The sequence below is a fragment of the Herpailurus yagouaroundi genome, unplaced genomic scaffold (genome assembly GCF_014898765.1).
Source record: "Herpailurus yagouaroundi ecotype Mexico unplaced genomic scaffold, PumYag 200, whole genome shotgun sequence".
NCBI classification, from domain to species: Eukaryota; Metazoa; Chordata; class Mammalia; order Carnivora; family Felidae; genus Herpailurus; species Herpailurus yagouaroundi.
The window spans coordinates 438,560-448,866 of NW_024412431.1; the positions used below are offsets into that span (position 1 = coordinate 438,560).

Below are 10,307 nucleotides of genomic sequence, written 5' to 3' on the forward strand. Positions count from 1 at the left end.
CACTCACCCTCACCTGCCCCTTGTCATCTTCAGGTGCCTTCACACTTGTTACCCCATCTGTCACTCCCACCATGCTACCTACCCCTATACCTGTGACCCTCCAGGCCCTACCTGTCACCTGTCCCTGCCCCCACACTCACGATCCCTGTTTGCCAACAGCACCTGTCCCCTCACCTGCCGCTTCTCTGTGACCATCTTCCCCAGCTCCTTGCCATTCCCCGCCCCCCCGCCTTTTCCCCGGCCTGCGTCACCCCTCGCTTGCCTTCACCCGACCCTCCCCGTCGCATCTCACAGGTCAGTCCTGCCACCATCCCTACCCCTCTCACCGGCCTTTCCTCCCACCCCGCCCCGCCCCCAGCACGCGGCAGGACGACTTCTTCATCCTCCAAGAAGACGCGGCCGACAGCTTCCTGGAGAGCGTCTTCAAGACCGAATTCGTCAGCCTCCTGAGCAAGCGCTTCGAGGAGGCGGCGCGGAGGGCCCTGCCCCTCACCTTCAGCGACACGTACGCCCCCCCCCCCCCGCCTCCCCGCCCGCGTCCCCGGGCTGGGCTGAGCACGGCGCCCCCTCTCCCACCGCGCTTGGGGAGTGGGCCTCCCCGCAGCTGCCTCCTCTCCCCACAGACTACAGTTCCGAGTGAAGAAGGAGGGCTGGGGCGGAGGTGGCACCCGCAGTGTCACTTTCTCCCGCGGCTCCGGCGACGTGGCTGTGCTCAAGGCTAGCGGCCGGTCCCTCACGGTCGGCGTGGGTGACGGGCTGCCCAAAAGCTCCAGTGAGTCTGCGCAGAACTGGAGGGCGGAGCCAAAGAGGCGGGACCTGTGGGGGCGGGGCCAGCGAGGGGGACAAATCAAGGCCGTGGGGCCGGGTCGAGAGCAGGTGAGGGCCGTGGAGGGGTGAGTCTGGAGATATTTAATAGGGAGATCGCAGCCACGGAGAGGGCTGGGTCAGCGAGGTAACCAATGAGTGGGAGAGAAATGTGGAGGAGGCGGGGCCACGGAAGCGATTTTCCCCTCCCCACTATGGGCGGGACCAGAGAGCCAGGCCAATGAGAGGTGAGTCCCGGGGGGAGGAGCCAATTACTGGGCAGAGCCAGGGTTCCAGGGTCGGTGCTGATGGGACAGCCAGTGAGTCTGAGGGGGCGGGGGCCGGGGCGGAGCCACAGGGTAGACTGGACTTGTGGGCGGGGCCAAGAGCCTGCTGCGGTCTGGCCACCGTTCAAATTCCCATGTCCTTTCCCCTTTCAGAGCCTACACGGAAGGGAATGGCCCAGGGAAGACCTCGAAGGGCAGCCCAGGCCCCCACCCGGGCAGCCCCTGGGCCTCCCAGAGGTGAGAAGACGTGTCTTCCCTTGTCTTTTGCGTGCTCCATGACTTAAGTCAGACCTGCTGTCAGCAGAGTGGGCCACTCTGTTCTCTGCCCAGAGCTCTCCATAGCTCCCCATCTTCCACAAAATACAGACTAGGCTTAGTTTGATATTCAAAACCCTTCAGAATCCAACCCTAGCTAACCACCGACCTCTTCTCTCCTCCCATCTTCGACTCCTGTCATGCAAGCTACATCTTATTTGGCCAATTTAACCAATTTGTTCTTATCTCCAAGCCTTTGCTAGGGCTCTTTGCTCCTCTGGTCTCCCAAATTCTCTCTCAGCTTGACCTCCTATTCATCCTCCAAGACCCACCCACAAAAGCCCTCCTACAGAACAGGATAGAGGAAATCTTAACCCCTGAAGGGCCTCCCTCTGGGCCAGCACTTACCATGCTGAGTCGAGCATGTGGCTGGCTGCCTTCTCCCTCAGATGAGGAACTTGGAGCCAAATCCTCCCCAAATCCTCCTACCATCACCCTGATAAATGCCCCCACTCTTGCTCCTGCCGCAGGCCTGGACCGCAATGGGGTGCCCCCCTTGGCCAGAAGGGGGGACCTGCCCCTAGAGATCCCATCTGGAGGGGGCTTCCAGCAGCCTCCCCGGGGCCCTCCGTCGTCAGCCCTGAGGGCCAGCAGACGCCCCCGGGCACGGCCCCCCTCGGAGCACAACACAGAATTCCTTAACGTGCCTGACCAGGGTGTGGCAGGGTAGGTGAGGAAAGAGGGCAGCCCCAGGATGTGCACAGGGGGCAGGGGAGTGTCTGGACTCTGATGGGCGCTCCCTGTGCCCACAGCATGCAGAGGAAGCGCAGCGTGGGGCAGCGACCTGTGCCGGGCGTGGGCCGACCCAAGCCCCAGCCTCGGACACATGGCCCCCGGTGCCGGGCCCTGTACCAGTACGTGGGCCAAGACGTGGACGAGCTGAGCTTCAACGTGAACGAGGTCATCGAGATCCTCATGGAAGGTGTGTGTGTGAAACCCCCCATTCCTGCTCTCCTGCAAACCCCCCCCCCCCATTCTCCCGAGGAGAACAGAAGCAACCAGACCCATCTGGAGATATTCTCTTCCGGGCCGGTGGCTGCATACGCCCGAAGGCCTTGGGTCTGGAGGTTCCCTCCTAAGCCACTCTGGGGACTTGGCCTCACAGCAGCACACCCAATCCCTGGGCTTCATTTTTCTCTCCTGTCAAGCACAGGGCTAATAGCAGAACCTACCTCAAGAGACCCCTCGTGAGTAAAAACTGGGTCATGCCCAGATGACCCAGGCCACCTCCTACCTTAGTCCCCTGGGCTGCCCCCAGAGGGGCTTGGGACTCAACAGCACCCCATGCGGGTAAATGGGGAGCCCCAACGGGGTTATTAACTGGTCCATCATGGGGAGTGTGGGGAGGCGCCTGTAGGAAGAGACGATGAGGGAAGAGCACAAGAGAATAGTCTAGAATGTGACAGAGCGTGAGGCAGTGGCAGGAAAACCATGTGTCCATCCCTCCCTCCCTTCCATCTGTGGACAGTTCTCTTCAGCGTCTGCCTTCTGCCACGCCAGTGGAAACGAATAAGACAGGCGCAGAGCCAGCATGAAAGCTGTCTCCCGGGCAAGCGGGGTGCCGCCTCACACTCCCTTCGCACCCACAGATTCCTCCGGCTGGTGGAAAGGCCGGCTGCATGGCCAGGAGGGTCTCTTCCCAGGAAACTACGTGGAGAAGATCTGAGAGACGGCCCCGGATTCTGCCTCCTGCCTGACTGCCTGCCAGGCCCTGCCGGCAGGGGCCTTGTTTTCCTTGGCCGCATTGGCCAGGAGGTCCAGTCCTGTGGCGTCCAGCCCGGCCCAGGCTCTGGGTCACCATTGGGGCTGGGGTTCCCCCCTGCAGTCACCGCAGGGCCCTGGCCTCCCCCAGGTCACACGCATTGCCTCCTGGGTCAAACAGGGCTAACATCAGAATCTACCTCCCAGCTGCCTTGTGCATATACGTGAGTTGTGTCCCGTGGGCCAAGTGCCAAGCACAGTTGGGGGCACACCTTGACAGGTGAGATCCGCCCCCCTCTTTCTCTCGCCACTGAGGCAATAAACATTGGCCAGGTGAAAGCGTGGATTAATTTACTGAGCGTTAACGAGAACTACCATCTCACAACCCCATGAGGGAGGTGCCCCAAATATACCCCAATTGCAGGTGAAACAAAATGGAGGCTGGGAGAAGTTTCATCGTGTGCCCAAGATTCCACGGAGCCAAGCCTTGAACTCATGTATGCCCCCACCTGGCCTCTCCCAAAGCTGGAGTTTGCTCACTCACTGGCTCACCCACTGTTGGCCATGTGCATCCCTGCTTTCCTGCAGAAAATGGTCTGGTGGGTCCTGTCAGCTTTGAATCTGCAGCCCCCAGACCCATCTGGGACCTGCCTGGACCCCGAGGAGGGAGGCAGGTCCCACACAACCCCTCACAATGCACCCTGGGCCACCGCCGGCCCCTGCCCCCCACCCCATGTCTGTGCCCTCTTAGCTCTCACTCACTTGGGGTCAGGACTCGTTCTGATATTCCATGGCCCTGGCTTTCTGCACTTATTGTTATGAATTTAGGGGACCAGCCTGGCTACTGGTCTCCCCAGATGTTTCCAAATCAGTGATGGAGTCTGAGCCTTTCAGAACTCTCTGCAGATACAGCTGGAAACTGCTGGGGGTCCTGCCATGGTCTGAGCGTAAGGATCCTGACTTTCCAGATGGACACCCACTCTGTGCTCAGCCCTCAAAGAGCAGCCAGTCCAGGAGAGACAGAGCCAGACTCCTGGTGTCAGGACTGGGCCAGAGAAGGGCCAGGGGCAGGGGGAGGGAATGCAGAGAAGGAGCGGGCATTGCTGGAGGAGCCAAGAGATGGAAGAAAAGGGTTGGCGTGAGCAGATCTTGATGGGAAACACCACATACACCGATCTCCACTGTGACAGAAGTCCGGGCAGAGGACACCTACCCATGGGAGATGAGGTATCAGTGAAAGACTGTCCAGCAGAACCTTCTGCAGGTCTGAACCCTCTCTCTTCTGTACCTATCATGGGAAGCTGAGCGGGCTGCAAACAAACAAACAAAAAAATCACAAGGTTGCAGCTGGTCCTCACCAACTCTTTTATTAGCCAACAATTATACAAAAGCATTTAACCGGTCGCTTGAATGTCCCTGGTTTCCTCTATCTCTGGCGTTTGCCCCTCCACTGCCCAACCACCACTGTGTAGCTCTCTATGACACTTAAATGCTAGGACAGGCTGGGGAGGAACTGCATAAGCCACCAACCTCATCAGCTGGGCATTTCCTGGAGAGGACTCGGGGCTTCCGCCTCCCTTCTGTGTCCCTGAACTCACCATGCAGGTTGCCTGCCCCTTGATATTTTGGGGTACAGCCCTGGGGCCCCATTGCCATGGCAGTCAGCCCATTTGCAGGAAGTAGCACATTCTGGGCCTCACATCTAGGTTACAGCATCTTCAGACTGCAAACCTCAGAATCACCTTGGCCCTGCCCACTCCACAGCCCCACATCCTGTTGACTTCTAGAATTTCTTCAGCCTGGCCCCTCCTCTCCCTTCCTTGGGTGGCCTGTCCTTCTGAGGCTTCACCCCACCCTTCCCCAGATTGCACCAACCCCCCTCCACACACAAAGACACCTCCACCCAGCACCAAATGATGTTTGGGTTTTGTGTTAAGTTTATTTATTTTGAGAGAAGGAGAGACAGAGACAGAGAGAGCAACCAGGGGAAGGGCAGAGAGAGAGAGAGGGAGAGAGAGAGAATCCCAAGCAGGCTCCATACCCAGTGTAGAGCCCGACACAGGTCTTGATCTCACGAACCACGAGATCATGACCTGAGCCAAAATCAAAAGTTGGATGCTTAACCAACTGAGCCACCCAGGTGCCCCAAATTATGGTGTTTTTTTTTTTTGAGTTTTTAACTGTATTAATGACAAATTAAAAAAAACATTTTTTTTTAATTCAAACAGCACGTGTGAAAAGTCTGTCTCACCCTCACTTGAAAATCTGTTCCCCTCCCCAGTTTTTTAATGTCTCCTTCCAATAGTATCTCTGCATATAAAGGCACATAGGTACATCTTATGTACACAGATGAAAATACACTGCACATAAAGTCTATACTTGCCCAGAACTCAAGAGACACCTCTTGAATATTACACAATGTATTATAGAGATCTGAGATCAAAGATCCACTTTACCATCCCCCCAATTGCCCACCCTCCAAACACCCAGGAATCAAATGGTGGACCCTCCCCCTGCTAAAAATTCATCAATGGTGAGAACAGAAACCACACTCCTCGCTCTCTCTCCATGGTTCACAAGGCGCTGTGTGACCAACCTTCCCTGCACCAAGTTCACTTTCTGACCTCCATACCCTGCTTCCACTCTGTTTCAGCAGTAAACCGATCTCCCCACTAATCCTTGAAAAAGACAAGCTTGTCTTTCTCCACCTCAGGACATTTGCACCCACTATCCACTTCCCAGAGTCCCCTGACCTTCCATTTGTTCACTCCTTCCTGACCATCAGATAACAGCTCAAAAGTCAACTCCCAGAGAGGTTTCTCTTCCATGTATGTTTTTTTTTTTTTTTCCCTTTGTAGCACTTAATATAATCTAAGATGGTTTTTTGTATTTGTTGATTCATTGTCTGTCTCCCTATTTTAAAATGTGAGCAGGCCCCTGAGGCACAGTCCCTTGCCCTGAGGGCAAGGATGTTTGTTCTCGGGTACCCAATGCCTAGCACACAGTTGGCGCTCAAGGAATGTAGGATGGATAGGTGACTCATTCCACCCAGGGCTCTCCATCCTTAAACTACACCTGTCCTGAGGTCAGGTTTCTTGCCCTTGGCTTGTTTCTTGCCCTTGGCTATCACAAGGGGCCCATTTCAACTTCAGAAATAAGTTCATTGACAATTTTGACGATCATTGGCAATTTCCCTCTAAAGAGGCAGCCCAATCATCACGACCTCTTCAAACAGAAGAACGGCTGTGTGCCCCCTTTCGAGAGCTGGTGACGGGAAGGGAGGGGATAAAGATACCCATTTTGCAAAGGAGAACAGAGGTTCCGAAGGATTTTCAGCCAGGATCCCTGGGCACAGACTTTTAAAGGGGAACTCTTTGATAGGCCCGGGCGGGCTTGCAAACCCGTAGCGAGCGCCGCCTATACGGCTCTCCAGAAGGACCCAGATCCCAGGCTCCGCCCCCTCGGGGGGCGTCTTGCGCAGGGCCTGCCCCACTCTCGCGAGAGCTGGCAGGCGGAAAATGGCGCCGACGTGAGCGCGAGCCCGCGGCCGTCCAGGGAGTCGCCACAGCCTCAGCCGGAGCCGCCGGAGTCGCAGGAACAAGAGGCTGAGCCGGGTCGAGGATGGTGAGCGCGGCGCCGGGGGTTCGGGCGCGACGAACCAGCGGGTACTGGCGGGGCGCGGCCCTGTCGCATGCGCACCGTCCGGTCGACCCCGCCCCCACATCCGGGCACTCTCCCGCCGCTGGCTGTCACTTGGGGAAGCACCCCACCCCTGCTTCCTGGCCTGGCTTCGACTGGGCCACGCCTACAGCGCTTGGGCTCCGCCCCTGGTCCTTTTACATCCGGGTCTTAGCACCCCCAGGTTCGACTGCACAGCTGGAGCCGGGAGGGTGTATATTTCCGTCCTCACACGATCCACTGGACCACTCCTGGCCCCTCCAGCATGTTCCTAGCGGCGCCCTATTCAGAGCCCCGTCTGTATAATCTTCGTCCCGCCCGCTCCCTGTAGGCCACGCCTCTGCCGTGTAAGGGACATCCCACCGGCCCTAGTTTGGGTCGAGGGACTTCTTTCACATGAGTAATTGTTGACATACCCCTTTCTGCGATTGGGTCACCTTCCAGTTCCCTCTCAGAGGGTGGAACGCAGAAGGCTCAATCCACTCTTTCCCTCCTGCCCTCCCTTGATGATGATTCCCTAGGATGGGGGCTGACCATCCAGGTGATGTCTCCAGGGCATTCGCTGCTTCACAAATGTCCAGCGGTCTTGGCGGGGCGGGAGGGGTGACCCTGGCTGATCCAGGCCGACGTGGGCCCAGAGGGGTTCTCCCTGCTTTTTCCTTGCACTAGGAGGAGGAACCCGCGGGGCCCAGCCCGGACATGCCGGCCACTGCAGAGTCCAGCTTCAGTGAGACCGACAAGGAGGTGTTATCCCCAGTCGCGGCTGCCGCAGCCCCCCCCTCTTCCATGGGGGAGGACCCAGGCCCTGACCGGGCAGCCACACCCCCAGTGTGGGACCGCGGAGGGCCTGGAGGGTCCCAGCAGGGTGCTCCTTCAGCCCCAGACAGTGGCCAGCCTGGCCCTGGATCTGGCCTTGGCCCAACCAGCACAGTCTCGGGGACCAGCGAGGACCTGAGGCCTCCCAGACGACGCCAACAACCAGGTGATCTTTGATGGAACCTTCTGCGGGGGGCGGGGAGGGTTACAGGCCTTGGAATAATGGAGAGGAGTACAGAGTATCTCCAGACTTGGGGCTCATCTAGAGGGAATCACCATTGAGCACCAAGTGCGCGCCAGGCTGTGGCTACAGCGATGAGCCACGCCAGCTCAGCCCCTGCCCTCCAGTAGCTCAGTCTGGTGGGGGAAGCAGAGGGTAAAGGCCTTGATGGGAAACCAGTAGCGTCATTCCAGCCTCTCTGGGGCAGAACTCCGGACAGCGTGGATGGGGGGAAGGGTGAGTGACACCCCCTCCACTTCTGTGCATCCTTCAGGGAAGCAGATACCCTGCTCCAGCCCTGGATGCTGCCTCAGTTTCCCCAGTGTTCGAGACCTGGCACAGCATCTGCGTACCCACTGCCCACCCACACAGTCCCTGGAAGGTAGGGCCAGAGCAGGTGGTGGGGAGGCAGCTGGGGTGGGAGGCAGGCAGAGCCTCCAGGCCAGCCTTGGCCACCGGTCTCCACTCCTGTGTCCTTCATCCGTGCCCCGCCAGGCAAGCTCTTCCGCTGTTCCGCCCTGAGCTGCACCGAGACCTTCCCCACCATGCAGGAACTGGTGGCACATGGCAAGCTGCACTACAAACCCAATCGCTACTTCAAGTGAGACCCTGACCATCTCGACTTCCACCTGTGCTCCGTGACCAGGCCCCAGGCAGCTTCTCCCACCCCTGGTTTGATTGCCACCACCTGGGGTCCAGGCCTTTGTCCCTTTCTAGTCAAGGGGGTTGGACCCGGCAGTGGGCGCAGCCTCGAGCAAGGCCTGCCCTTACCTGCCCTAAAGGGACTGGTTGCTGGAGCGAGTCCCAGAGACGCGGAGGCCCGACGAGCTCGGAAAGGGGCGGAGCATACGTGCCGTGTCTCCGCCCAGTCCCTCCTTCCCTGCCTGGAGGAAAACCGGCCACCTAAGTCAAAATTGAGACCTCCTATCTCGTTTTCCCAGGGCAAGGACTCGGAGGGGTCTGGAAGGGTCGCGGCCACACTGGGGGGGCGCTTAGAGCAAGCTTCTCCCCCGCAAGTGGGGTGGGGGATATGTGATTTGGGCTTTATGCTCTCTTCCTTACTTCCCGACCTCGCGCGGCGGCCCCCCAGGTAGTATCGGATAGGCCCTACCCTTGTCCCCCAGGAGACCCAGCCCAGCCTTGTGCCTGCCCCCAGGTGTGAGAACTGCCTCCTGCGCTTCCGCACGCACCGCTCGCTCTTCAAGCATCTGCATGTTTGCGCCGAGCATGCGCAGAGCCCAGCCCCGCCGCCACCCCCTGCCCTCGACAAGGAGCCCCCGGCGCCCGAACGTCCCCAGGAGTCAGACGCTGCGTCCGCGCCGGGCCTGCCGTTCCCGCTGCTCGAGCCCTTCACGACCCCCGCCCCCGCCCCCACCGGGCCCTTCCTGCCCTACTTGAACCCCGCGCCCTTTGGCCTAACCCCCCCGCGCCTGCGCCCCTTCCTGGCTGCGGCGCCCGGGCCGCCCGCCTCCAGCGCCGCAGTCTGGAAAAAGAGCCAAGGTGAGCGTGGGAACAGGGCCGCCTGAAGGGTGAACTGAGCTCGCGCAGACTTCTGACCTTGACCCGCCCGTTTACCTCAGGTGCCGGCGGCAGCCCGCGAAGACCCCAGGGCGGCTCCGACGCACCCTCAGGTGCGTGCAGGTGACCACCAGGGACGGGTGGAGGGGAATTTCTGTCCTGCGCCCTGCCAGGCCCAGGGGATGGTGGGAGGCAGCGTTGCCCACCCCTTCCCAGGTGGCCACAACTGCTACCCACGAAATACAAGATTTCGCCTTAAAAATTATTGGCCCCCGAGCCTTCGTCTGCGCCGGCGTTTCCGTGTAAAACCCGCGCCCGGTTCACGAGTCCTTCCCCCTGCGGTGGCTCCAAGGGGGTAGGAGCGGGGGATTCGGATACAAGTTTAGTGTCCCCAGTTACGGAGGGGTGGGACGCGATCCGGGGAAGTGGATCGGCCAGACCAAACCCGCCCGTGCGCGGGAGCCGGTGGGGAGGCGGGGAAAGTTCTGACCCGCACTCGTCCTCGTCCGCCATCCTTGGGGGTGGAAGGGTCTTCCGGGACTGACGGGGGCCCCGCCTGCCCGCAGGGCACGCGGCCCCGAGCCGCATCGTGTGGGAGCACACGCGCGGCCGCTACTCGTGCATGCAGTGCGCCTTCTCCACGGCCTCGCGGCCCGCCATGACACTGCACCTGGAGGACCACCGCCCCATCGCCCCCGCGGCCCCGGCGCCCGGGCAGCCGCGCCCCGACGCGCCGCCGGGTAAGGCCGAGGAGCGCGCGGGTGGGGAGGGCGGGGGCCCCGAGGCGAGGGGCGGGGCCGAGGCTCAGGCGCCCCCTCCTCTGCCCCACCCAGACCCGGCCCCGCTTGCACCCAAGGTGTCTCCGCTGCTGGCAGAGGGGGAGTGTCCGGTTTTCTCGCCGTTCTGAATCCGGCCGCGGGCGGGGGGGGGGGGGGATCGGGGCAAGCGGAAGATCGGAAGAGCGTCGT

At 60.2% G+C, this 10,307-nt stretch overlaps 2 protein-coding genes and 1 long non-coding RNA gene across 5 annotated transcripts in view; 2 read left to right on the forward strand and 1 right to left on the reverse strand.

Moving 5' to 3' along the window:
• The window catches only part of LOC121013880 (uncharacterized), a 34,765-nt gene extending 30,358 nt beyond the window's left edge, over nucleotides 1–4,407 (reverse strand). Inside the window, exon 1 of the long non-coding RNA XR_005782964.1 lies at nucleotides 4,321–4,407. This is a non-coding gene — a long non-coding RNA (uncharacterized LOC121013880). The remainder of the gene's footprint in view (nucleotides 1–4,320) is intronic.
• The window catches only part of MYO1F (myosin IF), a 39,956-nt gene extending 29,649 nt beyond the window's left edge, over nucleotides 1–10,307 (forward strand). The window contains exons 23-29 of one of the 3 annotated variants that reach the window (XM_040449696.1): nucleotides 359–505; nucleotides 624–772; nucleotides 1,245–1,328; nucleotides 1,877–2,072; nucleotides 2,159–2,328; nucleotides 2,996–3,080; nucleotides 10,290–10,307. In XM_040449696.1, the coding sequence (XP_040305630.1) occupies nucleotides 359–505; nucleotides 624–772; nucleotides 1,245–1,328; nucleotides 1,877–2,072; nucleotides 2,159–2,328; nucleotides 2,996–3,072 (823 nt within the window). In that variant the 3' untranslated portion in view covers nucleotides 3,073–3,080; nucleotides 10,290–10,307. Of the gene's footprint in view, nucleotides 1–294; nucleotides 506–623; nucleotides 773–1,244; nucleotides 1,329–1,876; nucleotides 2,073–2,158; nucleotides 2,329–2,995; nucleotides 3,447–10,289 lie in introns of those variants that run through there. The other 2 variants (XM_040449695.1, XR_005782959.1) reach the window with 2 other exon arrangements.
• ZNF414 (zinc finger protein 414) lies at nucleotides 6,596–10,276 on the forward strand. The gene is made up of 8 exons (XM_040449711.1): nucleotides 6,596–6,731; nucleotides 7,455–7,767; nucleotides 8,096–8,203; nucleotides 8,317–8,422; nucleotides 8,978–9,321; nucleotides 9,402–9,452; nucleotides 9,906–10,079; nucleotides 10,173–10,276. The coding sequence occupies exons 1-8, from the start codon at nucleotides 6,729–6,731 to the stop codon at nucleotides 10,244–10,246; spliced, it is 1,173 nt and encodes a 390-aa protein (XP_040305645.1). The 5' UTR covers nucleotides 6,596–6,728; the 3' UTR covers nucleotides 10,247–10,276.